Below are 24868 nucleotides of genomic sequence, written 5' to 3' on the forward strand. Positions count from 1 at the left end.
GAGCATACTGTATGCATTGTGGTTCTGTGCAGTAATGATAGACAAGGGTGCGATGGCATTACTATATATCTCATACATGGTCATCCCCAGCCTCTGCTGTGTGGCACTGAACATACTGTCTGCAGTGTGGTTCTGTGCAGCACTGATAGACAAGGGTGTGATGGCATTACTATATATCCCATACATGGTTATCCCCAGCCTCTGCTGTGTGACACTGAGCATACTGTATGCATTGTGGTTCTGTGCAGTAATGATAGACAAGGGTGCGATGGCATTACTATATATCCCATACATGGTTATCCCCAGCCTCTGCTGTGTGACACTGAGCATACTGTATACAGTGTGGTTCTGTGCAGTACTGATAGACAAGGGTGCGATGGCATTACTATATATCCCATACATGGTTATCCCCAGCCTCTGCTGTGTGATACTGAGCATACTGTATACAGTGTGGTTCTGTGCAGTACTGATAGACAAGGGTGCGATGGCATTACTATATATCCCATACATGGATATCCCCAGCCTCTGCTGTGTGACACTGAGCATACTGTATGCAGTGTGGTTCTGTGCAGTAATGATAGACAAGGGTGCCATGGCATTACTATATATCCCATACATGGTCATCCCCAGCCACTGCTGTGTGACACTGAGCATACTGTATGCAGTGTGGTTCTGTGCAGTACTGATAGACAAGGGTGCTATGGCATTACTATATATCCCATACATGGTTATCCCCAGCTACTTCTGTATGACACGGAGCATACTGTATGCAGTGTGGTTCTGTGCAGCACTGATAGACCAGGGTGCGATGGCATTACTATATATCCCATACATGGTTATCCCCAGCCTCTGCTGTGTGACACTGAGCATACTGTATGCAGTGTTTGTGTGTGCAGTAATGATAGACAAGGGTGCGATGGCATTACTATATACCCCATACATGGATATCCCCAGCCACTGCTGTGTGACACTGAGCATACTGTATGCAGTGTTTGTGTTTGCAGTAATGATAGACAAGGGTGCGATGGCATTACTATATATCCCATACATGGTTATCCCCAGCCACTGCTGTGTGACACTGAGCATACTTTATGCAGTGTGGTTCTGTGCAGTACTGATAGACAAGGGTGCGATGGCATTACTATATATCCCATACATGGTTATCCCCAGCCTCTGCTGTGTGACACTGAGCATACTGTATGCAGTGTGGTTCTGTGCAGTACTGATAGACAAGGGTGCGATGGCATTACTATATATCCCATACATGGTTATCCCCAGCCTCTGCTGTGTGACACTGAGCATACTGTATGCAGTGTGGTTCTGTGCAGTACTGATAGACAAGGGTGCGATGGCATTACTATATATCCCATACATGGATACCCCAGCCTCTGCTGTGTGACACTGAGCATACTGTATGCAGTGTGGTTGTGTGCACAAATGATAGACAAGGGTGTGATGGCATTACTATATACCCCATACATGGATATTCCCAGCCTCTGCTGTGTGGCACTGAGCATACTGTATGCAGTGTGGTTCTGTGCAGTAATGATAGACAAGGGTGCGATGGCATTACTATATATCCCATACATGCATACTATATGCAGTGTGGTTCTGTGCAGTAATAATAGACAAGGGTGCGATGGCATTACTATATATCCCATACATGGTTATCCCCAGCCTCTGCTGTGTGACACTGAGCATACTGTATGCAGTGTGATTGTGTGCAGTACTGATAGACAAGGGTGTGATGGCATTACTATATATCCCATACATGATTATCCCCAGCCTCTGCTGTGTGACACTGAGCATACTGTATGCAGTGTGGTTCTGTGCAGTAATGATTGTGAGGGTACGAGTTCCTCAATCACTCAGACACCGAGCAGATGAAACCAGAAGAATGGTTTATTTTCCACAGCACGCACAAATAGACAATAAACAGTGGCAAAGGTAAATTGCAGAGTAGAAAGATATTCAGGTAGCAGGCCCAAACAGACAGTCCTTGTATAGTCACAGTCCCAGATCAGTTCCACAGGGCAAACTATCACTTGTCCACACAGCTGTGATAGCAGAAAACTGTATAAGTCCACAAAACACTGGCAACTCCACAGAAGCGAGGATGAGGCGTTCCACAAGACACAGGTAGAGCATACCTCTGAACCTTAAGACTGCGACTAACCTCCTTCCTCCTCTCTTCTCCTTCAGCTCTCATTCACATCTCTCCCCTCTCTTCCTGCAAACACCAACTTACATCCCAAAGGCACCCCTCTCCCCCTCCCTCAGGAATTCTTAACCCTTCCTATGCTGGGTGCAGTTGTATGAATATAACAGGGTCTCCTATTACCTGTCCAGGGGCTGATTAACTCACTCCCTTCATCTGGCTTTGAAGCTTGTGTATGTGAGGGATTTCACACCTTCATGTAAACAGATCTCTTCTCTGGAGACTGACCCTGGTGTTATCCATCCTTGAGCTTCTTGTTATTTGGGGGGGAAGTGTATGTCTCTGCCACTACCTGTAGTCTCTGTTACTAAACAGCCTATAAAGAGGTCCTTTGATCCCTGAACCAAAAACTATACACAAACTGAACAGATTCTAATCTAAGCATTTGGTCGCTTCTAGCTGGACCATTTGTCTCCACATACACAGTTACAATATTTAAGTAATACGCAATTGGGGCTTACATGAATAAAGTCCTGGGAAATACAGACATACATAGGGAACAATAGGGCTAAAATGTACATTAATTACTGTGGAGTAGAGGATGTCACAATTCACTTATCGCCAATGCAATTCCTTCACATTTCCTCCCCCACATTTTAGTCCATGTTCCTGGTGTCCTGGGTAATGGCAAGGGCTGGTCTCCTGGTGTTAGGTGGCACTGGGTCTGGTTCCTGCTGACGGGATAGGCCATCCGCGTTTCCATGATCTTTACCCTTTTTGTGAGAAATAGAGAAGTTGTACAGTTGTAGGGCTAAGCTCCACCTCAGTAACCGTCCATTGTCTCCAGCTGTACGTTGTAGAAAACTAAGGGGGTTATGATCTGTTACCACTGAAAACTCACGCCCATACACATAGGGCTGCAACTTCTTTAGTGCCCAGACGATGGCTAGGCACTCCTTTTCAATGGTGGCGTAGGCTATCTCGCGGGCAACTAGTTTTCGGGAAATAAAGGCAACTGGGTGCTCACATCCATCCTCCCCTATTTGACTTAGCACAGCTCCTATTCCACAAGCTGAAGCATCTGTTTGCACAATGAACCGCCGGCGGAAGTCAGGGGCGGCTAACACTGGGGACCGGGACAAGATGTCCTTAAGCTGGGAGAAAGCCTGCTCGCAGTCAGGGGTCCAGTCAATGTTTCGGGTGTACTTTTTGGTCGTTAGGTCAGTCAGTGGTTTGGCAATGGTGCTGTACTGAGGAACAAATTTACGATAGTACCCCGCTGTGCCCAGGAAGGCACGTACCTGTTTTTGGTTAGTGGGGTGAGGCCACTTCAGAATGGCCTCAATTTTTGCTGGTTCTGGACGAATACGGCCTCCCCCAACCCTGTGGCCAAGGTACAGCACCTCTGCCATCCCCATCTGACACTTATCCGGTCTGATTGTCAACCCTGCCTGGCTAATCTCTGCTAAAACCTGGGCTACATGCTGCAGATGATCCTCCCAGGTCTCACTAAAAATTGCTATATCATCCAGGTAGGCCTGGGCAAACTCCTGACACCCTGTCAGTATGCGATCTACTGTACGCTGGAAGGTGGCAGGGGCATTCTTCATCCCGAAGGGCATGTCAGTAAATTCAAAAAGCCCAAATGGGGTATTGAACGCTGACCTCTCCTGTGCCTCTCTGGTAAGGGGTATCTGCCAGTACCCCTTGCTAAGGTCCAGGGTGGACACATAGCGAGCCATCCCCAACCTGTCTAACAGCTCATCTACCCGGGGCATGGGGTATGCGTCTGTCACTGTCACCTCATTCAGCTTCCTATAGTCCACGCAGAAGCGTGTACTCCCATCCTTCTTGGGCACTAAGACCACGCTGGAGGCCCAGGGACTATTTGATGGCACAATGACCCCAAGCGCCAGCATTTCGTCTACCTCTTTTTTCATCATATTGAGCACCTCGGGATTCAGCCGATATGCTGGTTGCCTAATGGGCCGAGTTGCTCCGGTGTCGACATGATGGGCTGCTACATGAGTGCGTCCTGGCCTGCTAGTGAACTGAGGCCCCACTAGCTCCAAAACCTCCCTCATTTGTCGGGTCTGGGTTTCAGTTAACTGTGTGCCTATGGGCACGGCCTCCACCCCCACATCCTTCTTGGTTGCTGCCAGAATGTCAGGGATGGGGTCAGTCTCTGGGTCATCCATTGGTGGGCAGCAGATTGCCACAGCCCCTATTTCCCTGGTGACATATTTTTTTAATCTATTTATGTGGTAGGTGCCCACCCGCTTCCCGGTTTGATCTAGGGCAATGATATAATCTACCTGCCCCTGTCGGTCCACTACAGTATATGGCCCTGCCCAGGTCGCCTGTAACTTGTGCTTTCGTACAGGTACCAGTACCATCACTTTCTGACCCACTTCCAACTCCCGTTCACGTGCATGCTGGTTGTAATACTTGCACTGCCTTCCCTGTGCCTCCAGCATATGGTCATGCGCAAGCTGCATTAGCCTTTGCAGTCTCTCCCTCATTTGGGCCACATATTCTAAGACCGGAACCTCCGGTTCCTGGAATGATCCTTCCCAGCTTTCCCTGACTAAGTCGAGAGGACCCCGGACCCTTCTGGCATATAGTAACTCAAAAGGGGAGAACCCGGTAGAATCTTGCCTTACTTCGCGGTATGCGAATAGAAGCTGTTGCAAGGATTTCTCCCAGTCTCCCCCCTCTGATTCAGCATATGCCCGTAGCAACTGCTTAAGGGTCGCATTAAATCGCTCACACAATCCGTTTGTTTGGGGGTGATAGGCAGTAGTGCGAAAGGGATGGACCCCAAATTTGGCCCATATGGTCTGCAGTAAGTCCCCTTGAAATTGCGCACCTTGGTCGGTGACCACTTCTTCGGGAAATCCCACACGACTAAAGATATCCATGAGAGCCTGGGCAATATGCTCAGCATCTATGGATGCCAGCGCCACCGCCTCTGGGTACCTAGTCGCATAGTCAACCACAGTCAGTATGTATTTCTTTCCTGTTCTGCTCGGTTTCTTAAAAGGCCCAACAATGTCCATGGCCACTCTCCTGAATGGCTCACTGATCACAGGCATGGGTTGTAGGGGGACACGACGTGGGGGTCCCCCGAGGCGTTGACAGACCCCACATGACTCTCTATACTGTCTTACCTCCTGGTTTATTCCTGGCCAGAAGAAGTGCCGCAGCAGTCGGGCCCGGGTTTTACGAATCCCTAAATGGCCTGCTGAGGGGATGTCATGGGCAAGTGCTAGCAATCGCGCACGGTACTGCTGGGGAACAATTAACTGTTTCCTAGGGACTTCGGGCTCTAATGGGTCTGCTTTTGCTGGCACCCTGTACAGTCTCCCCTCCTCCCACTGAATGCGATCCTCCTGAGTTCCCCAATCACTCCGTCCTGCTGCCCTGCGGAGGCTAGCTAGGGACGGATCTGTTTGTTGGGCTTCCCTAAATTCCACTCTATCTACCTCCCCCAGATTCACGTCACAGTCAAGCAAGTCTGGTACCATGTTACTCACCGGCGGTGGCTCAGGGGCTGTAGCAGTAATTCCTGGTGCTGGCGGGAGAGGGCCCTCAGGTGCTATCTCTCCAGCCTGTGACTGGCTCCGGGTGATAGCTCCCACGAAACAACTGGCCAATCCACCACCCAAATCATTTCCTAGAATAACATGGGTGGGGAGCCCTTCCAGAAGTCCCACGTTCACTTCCCCAGAGTCCTGACCCCAATCCAAGTGTACCCGGGCCATGGGGATGACAGTGATCTGCCCCCCTGCCATGGAGATCTTAATTTTCCGTTGCTTCAGTAGTTGGCAGGGGGGGATTAATTCTGGGCGGATAAGGGTGATGGAGGCACCCGAATCTCTTAACCCCTGCAGTTCCTTCCCATTAACTTTTACAGGCTGTAGATGTGGCTTCATGTTATCCGGGGTGGCTTTTCCAATAGCTGCTACCACCTCCACCTGGTATACTACTTCCTCCGCCTCTGGCGCATCAGGACAGTACTCCCCTCCCCCAAATGATGGTTCCTGGCACACAGCTACTCGAGGCAAGGCATGTCGGGCACCTGGAAATGGTCCTCTTCCCCGGGGGCAATCTCGGCGGACATGACCCACCTTGTCACAGTTGTAGCAGCGACGGGCTCCTGGTAGCTCGGGTCCCCAAGGCCGGGGGTTGGGGGGCTGTGGAGCTGGGCGTTGGGGGGCCGCCGGTAGATCCCGATCTGGCTGGGCCCGTCGGAGATTAGTCTTTTCCTCGATGTTGGCCCCTCTCCACCGAGGCCTGTTAGCTGTGAACTCGTCCGCTAGTTGTGCCGCTTTCTCGGGGGTGGTAGGGGTCCGATCTGCTACCCATTCTCTGATCTCAAGAGGCATCTTGTTCAGCAGCTGCTCCAAGATAAAAGCATTTTTAATATCTTTTACAGTAAGGGCCTGCTTCACGGACAGCCACTTATCACAGTTCCTCCGCAACAGGTTATTAAACTCTGTAAATGAAGAATCGCCTTTTCGGGTTATGGTGCGAAACTTCACACGGTATGATTCAGCAGTCACCGCATATCTAGCAAGCAGGACACTTCGTACCTCCTCATATACCAGCACCTGCTCTGGGCTCAGGGCATGGAATGCTTCCAGAGCCCTTCCTCTCAGACTGGGGAACAGAAATCGAGGCCACTCTGCTGCCTCAATTCCATGCAAAGTCATAACAGATTCAAACATCTGCAAATGGGTATCAATATCCGAACCGGCATCATCAAAAGGTGGGATGTCATTATATCTCAGCCTGGCCACCTGGCTTACTGATGCTGCCGTAGTGGGTATAGAGGACTGCAACCCCAATGCAGCTCCCAAAACTGAGGCTCCTTGTCCCAGAGCTGCCAGCAAGTCCTGCAACTGATCTGCATTTCCAACAGGCAGCGCAGCCCCTGAAGCATTTGTCCTGTTGGCCCCCTGCACCTCGTTCCGCTCTAGGACGGGGTCCTCATCGTCCTCCTGTCCAGGGTGTTCTTGGTCCCATTGTGCCAGCTTTGCCATTAATGCTGCTCTGGTGTCCAATGCCTCAAACTCAATCTGCCTCGTACGGCACAGATCCTGCAGTTGATCCTTTTTGCTGTATCGGTAGCATAGTGGTGCTGGATCCATTCCCTGAGGTGTTTATGACTCGTTGCTCGAAGGTTGGTGTCTGAGTGGTCCCGCTGCTGCCGCCAAATGTGAGGGTACGAGTTCCTCAATCACTCAGACACCGAGCAGATGAAACCAGAAGAATGGTTTATTTTCCACAGCACGCACAAATAGACAATAAACAGTGGCAAAGGTAAATTGCAGAGTAGAAAGATATTCAGGTAGCAGGCCCAAACAGACAGTCCTTGTATAGTCACAGTCCCAGATCAGTTCCACAGGGCAAACTATCACTTGTCCACACAGCTGTGATAGCAGAAAACTGTATAAGTCCACAAAACACTGGCAACTCCACAGAAGCGAGGATGAGGCGTTCCACAAGACACAGGTAGAGCATACCTCTGAACCTTAAGACTGCGACTAACCTCCTTCCTCCTCTCTTCTCCTTCAGCTCTCATTCACATCTCTCCCCTCTCTTCCTGCAAACACCAACTTACATCCCAAAGGCACCCCTCTCCCCCTCCCTCAGGAATTCTTAACCCTTCCTATGCTGGGTGCAGTTGTATGAATATAACAGGGTCTCCTATTACCTGTCCAGGGGCTGATTAACTCACTCCCTTCATCTGGCTTTGAAGCTTGTGTATGTGAGGGATTTCACACCTTCATGTAAACAGATCTCTTCTCTGGAGACTGACCCTGGTGTTATCCATCCTTGAGCTTCTTGTTATTTGGGGGGGAAGTGTATGTCTCTGCCACTACCTGTAGTCTCTGTTACTAAACAGCCTATAAAGAGGTCCTTTGATCCCTGAACCAAAAACTATACACAAACTGAACAGATTCTAATCTAAGCATTTGGTCGCTTCTAGCTGGACCATTTGTCTCCACATACACAGTTACAATATTTAAGTAATACGCAATTGGGGCTTACATGAATAAAGTCCTGGGAAATACAGACATACATAGGGAACAATAGGGCTAAAATGTACATTAATTACTGTGGAGTAGAGGATGTCACAATTCACTTATCGCCAATGCAATTCCTTCACAATGATAGACAAGGGTGCGATGGCATTACTATATATCCCATACATGGTTATCCCCAGCCTCTGCTGTGTGACACTGAGTACAGTCTGCAGTGTGGTTCTGTGCAGCACTGATAGACAAGGGTGCGATGGCATTACTATATATCCCATACATGGTCATCCCTAGCCTCTGCTGTGTGATACTGAGCATACTGTATGCAGTGTGGTTCTGTGCAGTACTGATAGACAAGGGTGCTATGGCATTACTATATATCCCATACATGGTTATCCCCAGCTACTTCTGTATGACACGGAGCATACTGTATGCAGTGTGGGGTACTTATGTAGTATCTGGGCTGCCGATTTTTTGATTGTATGCCTTAAGTTAAGGCATACAATCAGATGCGATGCGATGCGATATCGCATCGCATCGCATCGCATGCGACCATCGGATGCGATGACCCGATTTTTCCATAGGAATCAATGTTAAAATGGACTGAGTCCATTTTAACATGGAATTCAATGGGAAAAAGGGGTCCTTTTCATACCCCTACTATCCAAGTGGGCATGGAGTTGGATATAAACCTGTGGCGAGCGCAGCGAGCCACCGAGCCCGAAGCGTGGCGAGCGAAGCGAGCCCCGCGAGGGGACGGTATTCTGTGTCCCCTCGCGGGGCTCGCTACGCTCGCCACGCTTCGGGCTCGGTGGCTCGCTGCGCTCGCCACAGGTTTATATCCAACTCCATGCCCACTTGGATAGTAGGGGTATGAAAAGGACCCCTTTTTCCCATTGAATTCCATGTTAAAATGGACTCAGTCCATTTTAACATTGATTCCTATGGAAAAATCGGGTCATCGCATCGCATCGCATCGCATCCGATGGTCGCATGCGATGCGATGCGATGCGATGTACCCGATTTAGAAATCGGCAGCCCAGATACTACATAAGTACCCAGTGTGGTTCTGTGCAGCACTGATAGACCAGGGTGCGATGGCATTACTATATATCCCATACATGGTTATCCCCAGCCTCTGCTGTGTGACACTGAGCATACTGTATGCAGTGTTTGTGTGTGCAGTAATGATAGACAAGGGTGCGATGGCATTACTATATACCCCATACATGGATATCCCCAGCCACTGCTGTGTGACACTGAGCATACTGTATGCAGTGTTTGTGTTTGCAGTAATGATAGACAAGGGTGCGATGGCATTACTATATATCCCATACATGGTTATCCCCAGCCACTGCTGTGTGACACTGAGCATACTGTATGCAGTGTGGTTCTGTGCAGTACTGATAGACAAGGGTGCGATGGCATTACTATATATCCCATACATGGTTATCCCCAGCCTCTGCTGTGTGACACTGAGCATACTGTATGCAGTGTGGTTCTGTGCAGTACTGATAGACAAGGGTGCGATGGCATTACTATATATCCCATACATGGTTATCCCCAGCCTCTGCTGTGTGACACTGAGCATACTGTATGCAGTGTGGTTCTGTGCAGTACTGATAGACAAGGGTGCGATGGCATTACTATATATCCCATACATGGATACCCCAGCCTCTGCTGTGTGACACTGAGCATACTGTATGCAGTGTGGTTGTGTGCACAAATGATAGACAAGGGTGTGATGGCATTACTATATACCCCATACATGGATATTCCCAGCCTCTGCTGTGTGGCACTGAGCATACTGTATGCAGTGTGGTTCTGTGCAGTAATGATAGACAAGGGTGCGATGGCATTACTATATATCCCATACATGGTTATCCCCAGCCTCTGCTGTGTGACACTGAGCATACTGTATGCAGTGTGATTGTGTGCAGTACTGATAGACAAGGGTGTGATGGCATTACTATATATCCCATACATGATTATCCCCAGCCTCTGCTGTGTGACACTGAGCATACTATATGCAGTGTGGTTCTGTGCAGTAATGATAGACAAGGGTGCGATGGCATTACTATATATCCCATACATGGTTATCCCCAGCCTCTGCTGTGTGACACTGAGTACAGTCTGCAGTGTGGTTCTGTGCAGCACTGATAGACAAGGGTGCGATGGCATTACTATATATCCCATACATGGTCATCCCCAGCCTCTGCTGTGTGATACTGAGCATACTGTATGCAGTGTGGTTCTGTGCAGTAATGATAGACAAGGGTGCGATGGCATTACTATATATCCCATACATGGTTATCCCCAGCCACTGCTGTGTGGCACTGAACATACTGTCTGCAGTGTGGTTCTGTGCAGCACTGATAGACAAGGGTGTGATGGCATTACTATATATCCCATACATGGTTATCCCCAGCCTCTGCTGTGTGACACTGAGCATACTGTATGCATTGTGGTTCTGTGCAGTAATGATAGACAAGGGTGCGATGGCATTACTATATATCCCATACATGGTTATCCGCAGCCACTGCTGTGTGACACTGAGCATACTGTATGCAGTGTGGTACTGTGCAGTACTGATAGACAAGGGTGCGATGGCATTACTATATACCCCATACATGGTTATCCCCAGCCTCTGCTGTGTGACACTGAGCATACTGTATGCAGTGTGATTGTGTGCAGTACTGATAGACAAGGGTGTGATGGCATTACTATATATCCCATACATGGATATCCCCAGCCTCTGCCTGCTGTGTGGCACTGAGCATACTGTATGCAGTGTGGTTCTGTGCAGTACCGATAGACAAGGGTGTGATGGCATTACTATATATCCCATACATGATTATCCCCAGCCTCTGCTGTGTGACACTGAGCATACTATATGCAGTGTGGTTCTGTGCAGTAATGATAGACAAGGGTGCGATGGCATTACTATATATCCCATACATGGTTATCCCCAGCCACTGCTGTGTGGCACTGAACATACTGTCTGCAGTGTGGTTCTGTGCAGCACTGATAGACAAGGGTGTGATGGCATTACTATATATCCCATACATGGTTATCCCCAGCCTCTGCTGTGTGACACTGAGCATACTGTATGCATTGTGGTTCTGTGCAGTAATGATAGACAAGGGTGCGATGGCATTACTATATATCCCATACATGGTTATCCCCAGCCTCTGCTGTGTGACACTGAGCATACTGTATACAGTGTGGTTCTGTGCAGTACTGATAGACAAGGGTGCGATGGCATTACTATATATCCCATACATGGTTATCCCCAGCCTCTGCTGTGTGATACTGAGCATACTGTATACAGTGTGGTTCTGTGCAGTACTGATAGACAAGGGTGCGATGGCATTACTATATATCCCATACATGGATATCCCCAGCCTCTGCTGTGTGACACTGAGCATACTGTATGCTGTGTGGTTCTGTGCAGTAATGATAGACAAGGGTGCCATGGCATTACTATATACCCCATACATGGTTATCCCCAGCCACTGCTGTGTGACACTGAGCATACTGTATGCAGTGTGGTTCTGTGCAGTACTGATAGACAAGGGTGCGATGGCATTACTATATATCCCATACATGGATATCCCCAGCCTCTGCTGTGTGACACTGAGCATACTGTATGCTGTGTGGTTCTGTGCAGTAATGATAGACAAGGGTGCCATGGCATTACTATATACCCCATACATGGTTATCCCCAGCCACTGCTGTGTGACACTGAGCATACTGTATGCAGTGTGGTTCTGTGCAGTACTGATAGACAAGGGTGTGATGGCATTACTATATATCCCATACATGGTCATCCCCAGCCACTGCTGTGTGACACTGAGCATACTGTATGCAGTGTGGTTCTGTGCAGTACTGATAGACAAGGGTGCTATGGCATTACTATATATCCCATACATGGTTATCCCCAGCTACTTCTGTATGACACGGAGCATACTGTATGCAGTGTGGTTCTGTGCAGCACTGATAGACCAGGGTGCGATGGCATTACTATATACCCCATACATGGTTATCCCGAGCCTCTGCTGTGTGGCACTGAGCATACTGTATGCAGTGTGGTTCTGTGCAGTAATGATAGACAAGGGTGCGATGGCATTACTATATATCCCATACATGGTTATCCCCAGCCACTGCTGTGTGACACTGAGCATACTATATGCAGTGTGGTTCTGTGCAGTACTGATAGACAAGGGTGTGATGGCATTACTATATATCCCATACATGGTTATCCCCAGCCACTGCTGTGTGACACTGAGCATACTGTATACAGTGTGGTTCTTTGCAGTACTGATAGACAAGGGTGCGATGGCATTACTATATACCCCATACATGGTTATCCCGAGCCTCTGCTGTGTGGCACTGAGCATACTGTATGCAGTGTGGTTCTGTGCAGTAATGATAGACAAGGGTGCGATGGCATTACTATATATCCCATACATGGTTATCCCCAGCCACTGCTGTGTGACACTGAGCATACTGTATGCAGTGTGGTTCTGTGCAGTACTGATGGACACTGGTGCGATGGCATTACTATATATCCCATACATGGTTATCCCCTGCCTCTGCTGTGTGACACTGAGCATACTGTATGCAGTGTGGTTCTGTGTAGTAATGATGGACACGGGTGCAATGGCATTACTATATATCCCATACATGGTTATCCCCAGCCACTGCTGTGTGACACTGAGTACAGTCTGCAGTGTGGTTCTGTGCAGCACTGATAGACCAGGGTGCGATGGCATTACTATATATCCCATACATGGTTATCCCCAGCCTCTGCTGTGTGACACTGAGTACAGTCTGCAGTGTGGTTCTGTGCAGCACTGATAGACCAGGGTGCGATGGCATTACTATATATCCCATACATGGTTATCCCCAGCCACTGCTGTGTGGCACTGAACATACTGTCTGCAGTGTGGTTCTGTGCAGCACTGATAGACAAGGGTGTGATGGCATTACTATATATCCCATACATGGTTATCCCCAGCCTCTGCTGTGTGGCACTGAGCATACTGTATGCATTGTGGTTCTGTGCAGTAATGATAGACAAGGGTGCGATGGCATTACTATATATCTCATACATGGTCATCCCCAGCCTCTGCTGTGTGGCACTGAACATACTGTCTGCAGTGTGGTTCTGTGCAGCACTGATAGACAAGGGTGTGATGGCATTACTATATATCCCATACATGGTTATCCCCAGCCTCTGCTGTGTGACACTGAGCATACTGTATGCATTGTGGTTCTGTGCAGTAATGATAGACAAGGGTGCGATGGCATTACTATATATCCCATACATGGTTATCCCCAGCCTCTGCTGTGTGACACTGAGCATACTGTATACAGTGTGGTTCTGTGCAGTACTGATAGACAAGGGTGCGATGGCATTACTATATATCCCATACATGGTTATCCCCAGCCTCTGCTGTGTGATACTGAGCATACTGTATACAGTGTGGTTCTGTGCAGTACTGATAGACAAGGGTGCGATGGCATTACTATATATCCCATACATGGATATCCCCAGCCTCTGCTGTGTGACACTGAGCATACTGTATGCAGTGTGGTTCTGTGCAGTAATGATAGACAAGGGTGCCATGGCATTACTATATATCCCATACATGGTCATCCCCAGCCACTGCTGTGTGACACTGAGCATACTGTATGCAGTGTGGTTCTGTGCAGTACTGATAGACAAGGGTGCTATGGCATTACTATATATCCCATACATGGTTATCCCCAGCTACTTCTGTATGACACGGAGCATACTGTATGCAGTGTGGTTCTGTGCAGCACTGATAGACCAGGGTGCGATGGCATTACTATATATCCCATACATGGTTATCCCCAGCCTCTGCTGTGTGACACTGAGCATACTGTATGCAGTGTTTGTGTGTGCAGTAATGATAGACAAGGGTGCGATGGCATTACTATATACCCCATACATGGATATCCCCAGCCACTGCTGTGTGACACTGAGCATACTGTATGCAGTGTTTGTGTTTGCAGTAATGATAGACAAGGGTGCGATGGCATTACTATATATCCCATACATGGTTATCCCCAGCCACTGCTGTGTGACACTGAGCATACTTTATGCAGTGTGGTTCTGTGCAGTACTGATAGACAAGGGTGCGATGGCATTACTATATATCCCATACATGGTTATCCCCAGCCTCTGCTGTGTGACACTGAGCATACTGTATGCAGTGTGGTTCTGTGCAGTACTGATAGACAAGGGTGCGATGGCATTACTATATATCCCATACATGGTTATCCCCAGCCTCTGCTGTGTGACACTGAGCATACTGTATGCAGTGTGGTTCTGTGCAGTACTGATAGACAAGGGTGCGATGGCATTACTATATATCCCATACATGGATACCCCAGCCTCTGCTGTGTGACACTGAGCATACTGTATGCAGTGTGGTTGTGTGCACAAATGATAGACAAGGGTGTGATGGCATTACTATATACCCCATACATGGATATTCCCAGCCTCTGCTGTGTGGCACTGAGCATACTGTATGCAGTGTGGTTCTGTGCAGTAATGATAGACAAGGGTGCGATGGCATTACTATATATCCCATACATGCATACTATATGCAGTGTGGTTCTGTGCAGTAATAATAGACAAGGGTGCGATGGCATTACTATATATCCCATACATGGTTATCCCCAGCCTCTGCTGTGTGACACTGAGCATACTGTATGCAGTGTGATTGTGTGCAGTACTGATAGACAAGGGTGTGATGGCATTACTATATATCCCATACATGATTATCCCCAGCCTCTGCTGTGTGACACTGAGCATACTGTATGCAGTGTGGTTCTGTGCAGTAATGATAGACAAGGGTGCGATGGCATTACTATATATCCCATACATGGTTATCCCCAGCCTCTGCTGTGTGACACTGAGTACAGTCTGCAGTGTGGTTCTGTGCAGCACTGATAGACAAGGGTGCGATGGCATTACTATATATCCCATACATGGTCATCCCTAGCCTCTGCTGTGTGATACTGAGCATACTGTATGCAGTGTGGTTCTGTGCAGTACTGATAGACAAGGGTGCTATGGCATTACTATATATCCCATACATGGTTATCCCCAGCTACTTCTGTATGACACGGAGCATACTGTATGCAGTGTGGGGTACTTATGTAGTATCTGGGCTGCCGATTTTTTGATTGTATGCCTTAAGTTAAGGCATACAATCAGATGCGATGCGATGCGATATCGCATCGCATCGCATCGCATGCGACCATCGGATGCGATGACCCGATTTTTCCATAGGAATCAATGTTAAAATGGACTGAGTCCATTTTAACATGGAATTCAATGGGAAAAAGGGGTCCTTTTCATACCCCTACTATCCAAGTGGGCATGGAGTTGGATATAAACCTGTGGCGAGCGCAGCGAGCCACCGAGCCCGAAGCGTGGCGAGCGAAGCGAGCCCCGCGAGGGGACGGTATTCTGTGTCCCCTCGCGGGGCTCGCTACGCTCGCCACGCTTCGGGCTCGGTGGCTCGCTGCGCTCGCCACAGGTTTATATCCAACTCCATGCCCACTTGGATAGTAGGGGTATGAAAAGGACCCCTTTTTCCCATTGAATTCCATGTTAAAATGGACTCAGTCCATTTTAACATTGATTCCTATGGAAAAATCGGGTCATCGCATCGCATCGCATCGCATCCGATGGTCGCATGCGATGCGATGCGATGCGATGTACCCGATTTAGAAATCGGCAGCCCAGATACTACATAAGTACCCAGTGTGGTTCTGTGCAGCACTGATAGACCAGGGTGCGATGGCATTACTATATATCCCATACATGGTTATCCCCAGCCTCTGCTGTGTGACACTGAGCATACTGTATGCAGTGTTTGTGTGTGCAGTAATGATAGACAAGGGTGCGATGGCATTACTATATACCCCATACATGGATATCCCCAGCCACTGCTGTGTGACACTGAGCATACTGTATGCAGTGTTTGTGTTTGCAGTAATGATAGACAAGGGTGCGATGGCATTACTATATATCCCATACATGGTTATCCCCAGCCACTGCTGTGTGACACTGAGCATACTGTATGCAGTGTGGTTCTGTGCAGTACTGATAGACAAGGGTGCGATGGCATTACTATATATCCCATACATGGTTATCCCCAGCCTCTGCTGTGTGACACTGAGCATACTGTATGCAGTGTGGTTCTGTGCAGTACTGATAGACAAGGGTGCGATGGCATTACTATATATCCCATACATGGTTATCCCCAGCCTCTGCTGTGTGACACTGAGCATACTGTATGCAGTGTGGTTCTGTGCAGTACTGATAGACAAGGGTGCGATGGCATTACTATATATCCCATACATGGATACCCCAGCCTCTGCTGTGTGACACTGAGCATACTGTATGCAGTGTGGTTGTGTGCACAAATGATAGACAAGGGTGTGATGGCATTACTATATACCCCATACATGGATATTCCCAGCCTCTGCTGTGTGGCACTGAGCATACTGTATGCAGTGTGGTTCTGTGCAGTAATGATAGACAAGGGTGCGATGGCATTACTATATATCCCATACATGGTTATCCCCAGCCTCTGCTGTGTGACACTGAGCATACTGTATGCAGTGTGATTGTGTGCAGTACTGATAGACAAGGGTGTGATGGCATTACTATATATCCCATACATGATTATCCCCAGCCTCTGCTGTGTGACACTGAGCATACTATATGCAGTGTGGTTCTGTGCAGTAATGATAGACAAGGGTGCGATGGCATTACTATATATCCCATACATGGTTATCCCCAGCCTCTGCTGTGTGACACTGAGTACAGTCTGCAGTGTGGTTCTGTGCAGCACTGATAGACAAGGGTGCGATGGCATTACTATATATCCCATACATGGTCATCCCCAGCCTCTGCTGTGTGATACTGAGCATACTGTATGCAGTGTGGTTCTGTGCAGTAATGATAGACAAGGGTGCGATGGCATTACTATATATCCCATACATGGTTATCCCCAGCCACTGCTGTGTGGCACTGAACATACTGTCTGCAGTGTGGTTCTGTGCAGCACTGATAGACAAGGGTGTGATGGCATTACTATATATCCCATACATGGTTATCCCCAGCCTCTGCTGTGTGACACTGAGCATACTGTATGCATTGTGGTTCTGTGCAGTAATGATAGACAAGGGTGCGATGGCAATACTATATATCCCATACATGGTTATCCCCAGCCTCTGCTGTGTGACACTGAGCATACTGTATACAGTGTGGTTCTGTGCAGTACTGATAGACAAAGGTGCGATGGCATTACTATATATCCCATACATGGTTATCCCCAGCCTCTGCTGTGTGATACTGAGCATACTGTATACAGTGTGGTTCTGTGCAGTACTGATAGACAAGGGTGCGATGGCATTACTATATATCCCATACATGGATATCCCCAGCCTCTGCTGTGTGACACTGAGCATACTGTATGCTGTGTGGTTCTGTGCAGTAATGATAGACAAGGGTGCCATGGCATTACTATATACCTCATACATGGTTATCCCCAGCCACTGCTGTGTGACACTGAGCATCCTGTATGCAGTGTGGTTCTGTGCAGTACTGATAGACAAGGGTGCGATGGCATTACTATATATCCCATACATGGATATCCCCAGCCTCTGCTGTGTGACACTGAGCATACTGAATGCTGTGTGGTTCTGTGCAGTAATGATAGACAAGGGTGCCATGGCATTACTATATACCCCATACATGGTTATCCCCAGCCACTGCTGTGTGACACTGAGCATACTGTATGCAGTGTGGTTCTGTGCAGTACTGATAGACAAGGGTGTGATGGCATTACTATATATCCCATACATGGTCATCCCCAGCCACTGCTGTGTGACACTGAGCATACTGTATGCAGTGTGGTTCTGTGCAGTACTGATAGACAAGGGTGCTATGGCATTACTATATATCCCATACATGGTTATCCCCAGCTACTTCTGTATGACACGGAGCATACTGTATGCAGTGTGGTTCTGTGCAGCACTGATAGACCAGGGTGCGATGGCATTACTATATACCCCATACATGGTTATCCCCAGCCTCTGCTGTGTGACACTGAGCATACTGTATGCAGTGTGGTTGTGTGCAGTAATGATAGACAAGGGTGTGATGGCATTACTATATATCCCATACATGGATATCCCCAGCCACTGCTGTGTGACACTGAGCATACTGTATGCAGGTTTGTGTGTGCAGTAATGATAGACAAGGGTGCGATGGCATTACTATATACCCCATACATGGTTATCCCCAGCCTCTGCTGTGTGACACTGAGCATACTGTATGCAGGTTTGTGTGTGCAGTAATGATAGACAAGGGTGCGATGGCATTACTATATATCCCATACATGGTTATCCCCAGCCACTGCTTTGTGACACTGAGCATACTGTATGCAGTGTGGTTCTGTGCAGTACTGATAGACAAGGGTGCGATGGCATTACTATATATCCCATACATGGTTATCCCCAGCCTCTGCTGTGTGACACTGAGCATACTGTATGCAGTGTGGTTGTGTGCAGTAATGATAGACAAGGGTGTGATGGCATTACTATATACCCCATACATGGATATCCCCAGCCACTGCTGTGTGACACTGAGCATACTGTATGCAGGTTTGTGTGTGCAGTAATGATAGACAAGGGTGCGATGGCATTACTATATATCCCATACATGGTTATCCCCAGCCACTGCTTTGTGACACTGAGCATACTGTATGCAGTGTGGTTCTGTGCAGTACTGATAGACAAGGGTGCGATGGCATTACTATATATCCCATACATGGATATCCCCAGCCACTGCTGTGTGACACTGAGCATACTGTATGCAGTGTGGTTCTGTGCAGTACTGATGGACAAGGGTGCGATGGCATTACTATATATCCCATACATGGTTATCCCCAGCCTCTGCTGTGTGACACTGAGCATACTGTATGCAGTGTGGTTCTGTGAAGTAATGATAGACAATGGTGCGATGGCATTACTATATACCCCATACATGGATATCCCCAGCCTCTGCTGTGTGACACTGAGCATACTGTATGCAGTGTGGTTCTGTGCAGTACTGATAGACAAGGGTGCGATGGCATTACTATATATCCCATACATGTTATCCCCAGCCTCTGCTGTGTGACACTGAGCATACTGTATGCAGTGTGGTTGTGTGCACAAATGATAGACAAGGGTGTGATGGCATTACTATATACCCCATACATGGATATTCCCAGCCTCTGCTGTGTGGCACTGAGCATACTGTATGCAGTGTGGTTCTGTGCAGTAATGATAGACAAGGGTGCGATGGCATTACTATATATCCCATACATGCATACTATATGCAGTGTGGTTCTGTGCAGTAATAATAGACAAGGGTGCGATGGCATTACTATATATCCCATACATGGTTATCCGCAGCCACTGCTGTGTGACACTGAGCATACTGTATGCAGTGTGGTTCTGTGCAGTAATGATAGACAAGGGTGTGATGGCATTACTATATATCCCATACATGGTCAATGTGGTTCTGTGCAGAATATAGGCCACGTATCCATTACCATGTCAGTACACAAAGTGGCCCAGAGCTGAGTAATGCAGCCCTCAGTATTCAGCATGTGATTGTGTGTATATATTGTATAGTACACAAGCTGTGTTTTTGTAACAATTTGTAAACAAATGAACGGTAATTAACAAAAGTAACTTATCTAAACAATTGTTAGACCACTACAGTGTTACATATTCCTATAAACAAAGGGGATACACTAGTAAGGGAGGAAAGGGGAGACACCAGTAAGGGAGGAAAGGGGAGACACTACTAAGGGAGGAAGGAAGAGACACCAATAGGGGTGGGAGTGGGAGACACCAGTAAGGGAGGAAAGGGGAGACACCAGAAAGGGAGGAAGGAAGAGACACTAGTAAGGGAGGTAGGGGGAAACAGCAGTAAGGGAGGAAGGAAGAGACACTAGTAAGGGAGGTAGGGGGAAACAGCAGTAAGGGAGGAAGGGAGAGACACTAGTAAGGGAGGAAGGGGAAGACACCAGTAAGGGAGGAAGGGGGAGACACCAGTAAGGGAGGAAAGGAGAGACACCAGTGAGGGAGGAAAGGGGAGACACCAGTAAGGAAGGAAGGGGGAGACACCAGTAAGGGAGGAAAGGAGAGACACCAGTAAGGGAGGAAAGGAGAGACACCAGTGAGGGAGGAAAGGAGAGACACCATTAAGGGAGGAAAGGAGAGACACCAATGAGGGAGGAAGGGAGAGACGCTAGTAAGGGAGGAAGGGAGAGACACTAGTAAGGAAGGAAGGGGGAGACACCAGTAAGGAAGGAAGGGGGAGACACCAGTAAGGGAGGAAGGGGGAGACACCAGTAAGGGAGGGAAGGGGAGACACCAGTAGGGGAGGAAGGTGGAGACACCAGCAAAGGAGGAAGGGGGAGATTCCAGTAAGGGAGGAAAGGGGAGACACCAGTAAGGGAGAAAAGGGGAGACACCAGTAAGGGAGGAAGGAAGAGACACTAGTTAGGGAGGAAGGAAGAGACACTAGTTAGGGAGGAAGGGAGAGACACTAGTAAGGGAGGAAAGGGGAGACACTACTAAGGGAGGAAAGGGGAGACACCAGTAAGGGAGGAAAGGGGAGACACCAGTAAGGGAGGAAGGGAGAGACACTAGTTAGGGAGGAAGGGATAGACACTAGTAAGGGAGGGAGGTGGAGACACTAGTAAGGGAGGAAGGGGGAGACACCAGTAAGGAAGGAAGGGGGAGACACTAGTAAGGGAGGAAAGGGGAGACACCAGTGAGGGAGGAAAGGGGAGACACTAGGAGGGAGGAGATAGGGAAGGTGTAGCAGAGGATGGGGAGACACTAGTAAAGGAGGAAGGGGGAGATAGGGAAGGTGTAGGGGAGGGAAGGGGAAGACAGGAATGGGGTAGGGGAAGGAAGGGTGGGAGATATTGGTCAAAGAAAGGATGTATGGGGCAGTAGAAACAAGGGAGAATGGAGTATAGGGTATGAAGTGAGAGGTGGAGGTAGTAAAGGGGTTTGGATAGGGGTAGGGGTACAGGGGAGAATGGAGAATAGGGCATGAGGGAGAGGTGGGGGGCATACATGACTCCGTAGTATAACAAATAGGTGTTAATGCACAGCTTATACAAGGAAAACACCCTGACGAGAGGCACCAGAGGTATGTGGCCCCTGGAAGGTACCTATGTGATTGTAGTACCTGAGTGTAGTGTCCGCACATTTGTCCTTCCTGACAGACGTTTGTAGTGAAGTTGTAGTAGTCGCGCTCGCGGTGCCAGTCTTGCAGCCCTAGTTCCACATCCAGCTCAGAGCCTGACATCAGGAACAGATTCTCCCCCCTGAAGCCACGTTCCTCGTTGTGTTCCCAGATACATTTTGCAGCATAAGCTGTAGCCAGTTCCTCCAGCGTCGTGTCCCAGCGCTGCAACAAGAGGGAGGTGCTGTTATCTATGCTACAGTATATGCACCCTACTGCCACTAAGACAGCAGTGCCGTCCCCACCTCATACCTGACATACCTACCACACATACCGCTACACATGTTATGTACTTACCTGAATAGCTATATAATACATCACTGAATCCCAACACTAATAACATTATCTCTGTATTACTCATTTATTATTTGTGAAGCCCACTGTCTGCCGCCATTTAAATTAGAGACATGCGCTAAGACCCCCCTGAAGTGCTTTGGTTTCAGATCTGCCTCTTTTTATTCCTACAGTATTATTAAACAACAATAACATTAACTTCCAGTCATTTCCAGTCAATTTTGACCACCTCACAGCCAAAGGCTGGCTGGTTGCTAAGCAACAGAGCAGCTGCACAAACACACGGCAGTTACTGTACGAATACAGCACATCCTTGTAATATTGCAGCACAGCAGTGGCAGACAGGAGGGCAGTTTAATAATAATAACTATAGAACCGTAGAAAGAAGTCTTTCAAAAGAAGCGGCCCCAGGGCTGTACATGCATATGGAAGTGTAGTATGTAGTCACAGGCAGGTAAAGCGAATCTGATAGAATTAATTTTGGAAACTAAATACATTTGCCAAGACACTCTGTTTAGCAGAAACTGATAAGAGAAAAGGCCATAAAAGAAGATAATGTCAATAGCGAAGGATTCCCGACAGTCGCTGAAAGAGAAGCCAAGAAAATAATTAGTTGTGCTACAGAGCTGCAAACTCCAAATCAGTCTCTGTCACACACTATTACATGTTAGGAGTCTGACCTGGTAGCCATACTACACAGCTGGGTAACACACTCCTTTACCACATTTATGAGGTGCGCCAGTATGAGGGATAATACAATGTTATTTGGTGCCAGGTGGAATTGTCCTTGGAGCCTCCCCCACCCTTCTGTGGTATATAAAAAAGGACATGTACAATTAACAAATGAAGCGCTTCAGCGAATGTGTTTAGCAATTTTTCTGGCTGAAGTGTTTGGTTTGTTTAGGCCCCCACAAACCATGCAACCAATTGGCTTAAGGTGGCAGAAAGTATTATTTATTGTCATATTTGGAACATTTCAGACTCATCATCCCACTCATAACTGTTGTTAATATCTTCATCCCCACCACACAACATTAGCTCATCACCACTATCATCATCACCATAGAAGACTCGTGTACTTGGTGGTGTAGGTTTTCATCGTAGAATTTGTAGTTCATTTTATTGGACCTCAGTTTTCCACATTGTTGATAGCTAGGACTACCTCCGATAACTAATGGTGGTGGAGATAACACAGAGGAGCTGCCTAGATTGTTAGGGTCCATACCTCTACCAACGATCAACGATGGACTCCCAAATGGTACAGATGCCAGGATTTGGCTAAAAATTATTCCACAAGAAAGTAGTCGATTGTTTGCACAACCAGTGTGATTTTGCAGTGTAAATGATTGCCACTTAAAAAAAACCCCGTAGATTTCTTCCCAAATCTCTCACTTTCTGAATCTCTCATCCTATTACATTTCACCCTACAGTATGTGTCTCTCTATCTCTCAGGCCATACACACATGGTTGGATATAACTTCATAATAGCTGGTACAGTAGAATGTTTTGTGGATTCTGAAGAATAAATTCTTGTGACTTCTGGAAGTCTTAATAAAAGGGGCAAACACGACGGGGGAGCCAGATCCAAAACCAAAACATAAAACCCTAAAAATGTCAGGTGCACACCCCTAGTTAGATGTGAGGTTTCTTACACATTGTCAAACATTGCTTAGAATCGGAGATAAGCCTGTGTGGATCAGTGGTTATAACGGGTGAATTGGTGAACACCCCATGTGGATCAGTGGTTATACCGTGTGGATCAGTGGTTATCCCGTGCGGATCAGTGGTTATCCCCTGTGGACCAGTGGTTATCCCGTGTGGATCAGTTGTTATCCCATGTGGATCAGTGGTTATCCCCTGTGGATCAATGGTTATCCCGTGTGGATCAGTGGTTATCCCATGTGGATCAGTAGTTATCCCCTGTGGATCAATGGTTATACCGTGTGGATCAGTGGTTATACCATGTGGATCAGTGGTTATCCCCTGTGGATCAATGGTTATCCCATGTGGATCAATGTTATCCCGTGTGGATCATTGGTTATCCCCTGTGGATCAGTGATTATCCCCTGTGGATCAGTGATTATCCCTTGTGGATCAGTGGTTATCCCATGTGGATCAGTGGTTATCCCATATGGATCAGTGGTTATCCCATATGGATCAGTGTTATCCCGTGTGGATCAGTGGTTATCCCATGTGGATCAGTGGTTATCCCATATGGATCAGTGGTTATCCCATATGGATCAGTGTTATCCCGTGTGGATCAGTGGTTATCCCATGTGGATCAGTGGTTATCCCATGTGGATCAGTGGTTATCCCCTGTGGATCAGTGGTTATCCCGTGTGGATCAGTGATTATCCCATGTGGATCAGTGGTTATCCCGTGTGGATCAGTGTTTATCCCGTGTAAATAAGTGATTATCCTATGTGGATTAGTGGTTATCCTGTGTGGATCAGTGGTTATCCCATGTGGATCAGTGGTTACCTCATGTGGATCAGTGGTTACCTCATGTGGATTAGTGGTTATCCCGTGTGGATCAGTGGTTACCCCATGTGGACCAATGGTTACCCCATGTGGATCAGTGGTTATCTTGTGTGGATTAGTGATTATCCCATATGAATCAGTGGTTACCCAATGTGGATTACTGGTTATCCCGTGTGGATCAGTGATTAGAACGCGGCGTGGATCAGTGGTTACCCCATGTGGATTAGTGGTTATCCCATGTGGATCAGTGATTAGAATGCGTGGATCAGTGGTTACCCAATGTGGATCAGTGGTTATCTTGTGTGGATTAGTGATTATCCCATGTGGATCAGTGGTTATCCCATGTGGATCAGTGATTATACCGTGTGGATCAGTGATTACCCCATGTGATTACCCCAGGTTACCCTGGGTAGATCAGGGATTATCCCATGTGGATCAGTGGTTATCTTGTGTGGATCAGTGATTATCCCATGTGGATCAGTGGTTACCCAGTGTGATTACCCGAGGTTACCCCGGGTGGATCAG

At 47.8% G+C, this 24868-nt stretch overlaps 2 protein-coding genes across 3 annotated transcripts in view; one reads left to right on the top strand and one right to left on the bottom strand.

Annotated features, from left to right (window-relative positions):
* The window catches only part of LOC146066978 (uncharacterized), an 82981-nt gene that overhangs the window by 50665 nt on the left and 7448 nt on the right, over positions 1-24868 (bottom strand). Inside the window, exon 2 of the mRNA XM_083179153.1 lies at positions 21512-21733. Within this exon, the coding sequence (XP_083035279.1) occupies positions 21512-21733 (222 nt within the window). The remainder of the gene's footprint in view (positions 1-21511; positions 21734-24868) is intronic.
* LOC146067135 (pepsin A-like) overlaps positions 1-24868 on the top strand; it is a 231818-nt gene that overhangs the window by 48744 nt on the left and 158206 nt on the right. The gene's annotated exons all lie outside the window — the stretch shown is intronic.

The sequence above is a fragment of the Crinia signifera genome, chromosome 1, assembly GCF_055691185.1.
Source record: "Crinia signifera chromosome 1, ASM5569118v1, whole genome shotgun sequence".
In the NCBI taxonomy this organism is placed as follows: Eukaryota; Metazoa; Chordata; class Amphibia; order Anura; family Myobatrachidae; genus Crinia; species Crinia signifera.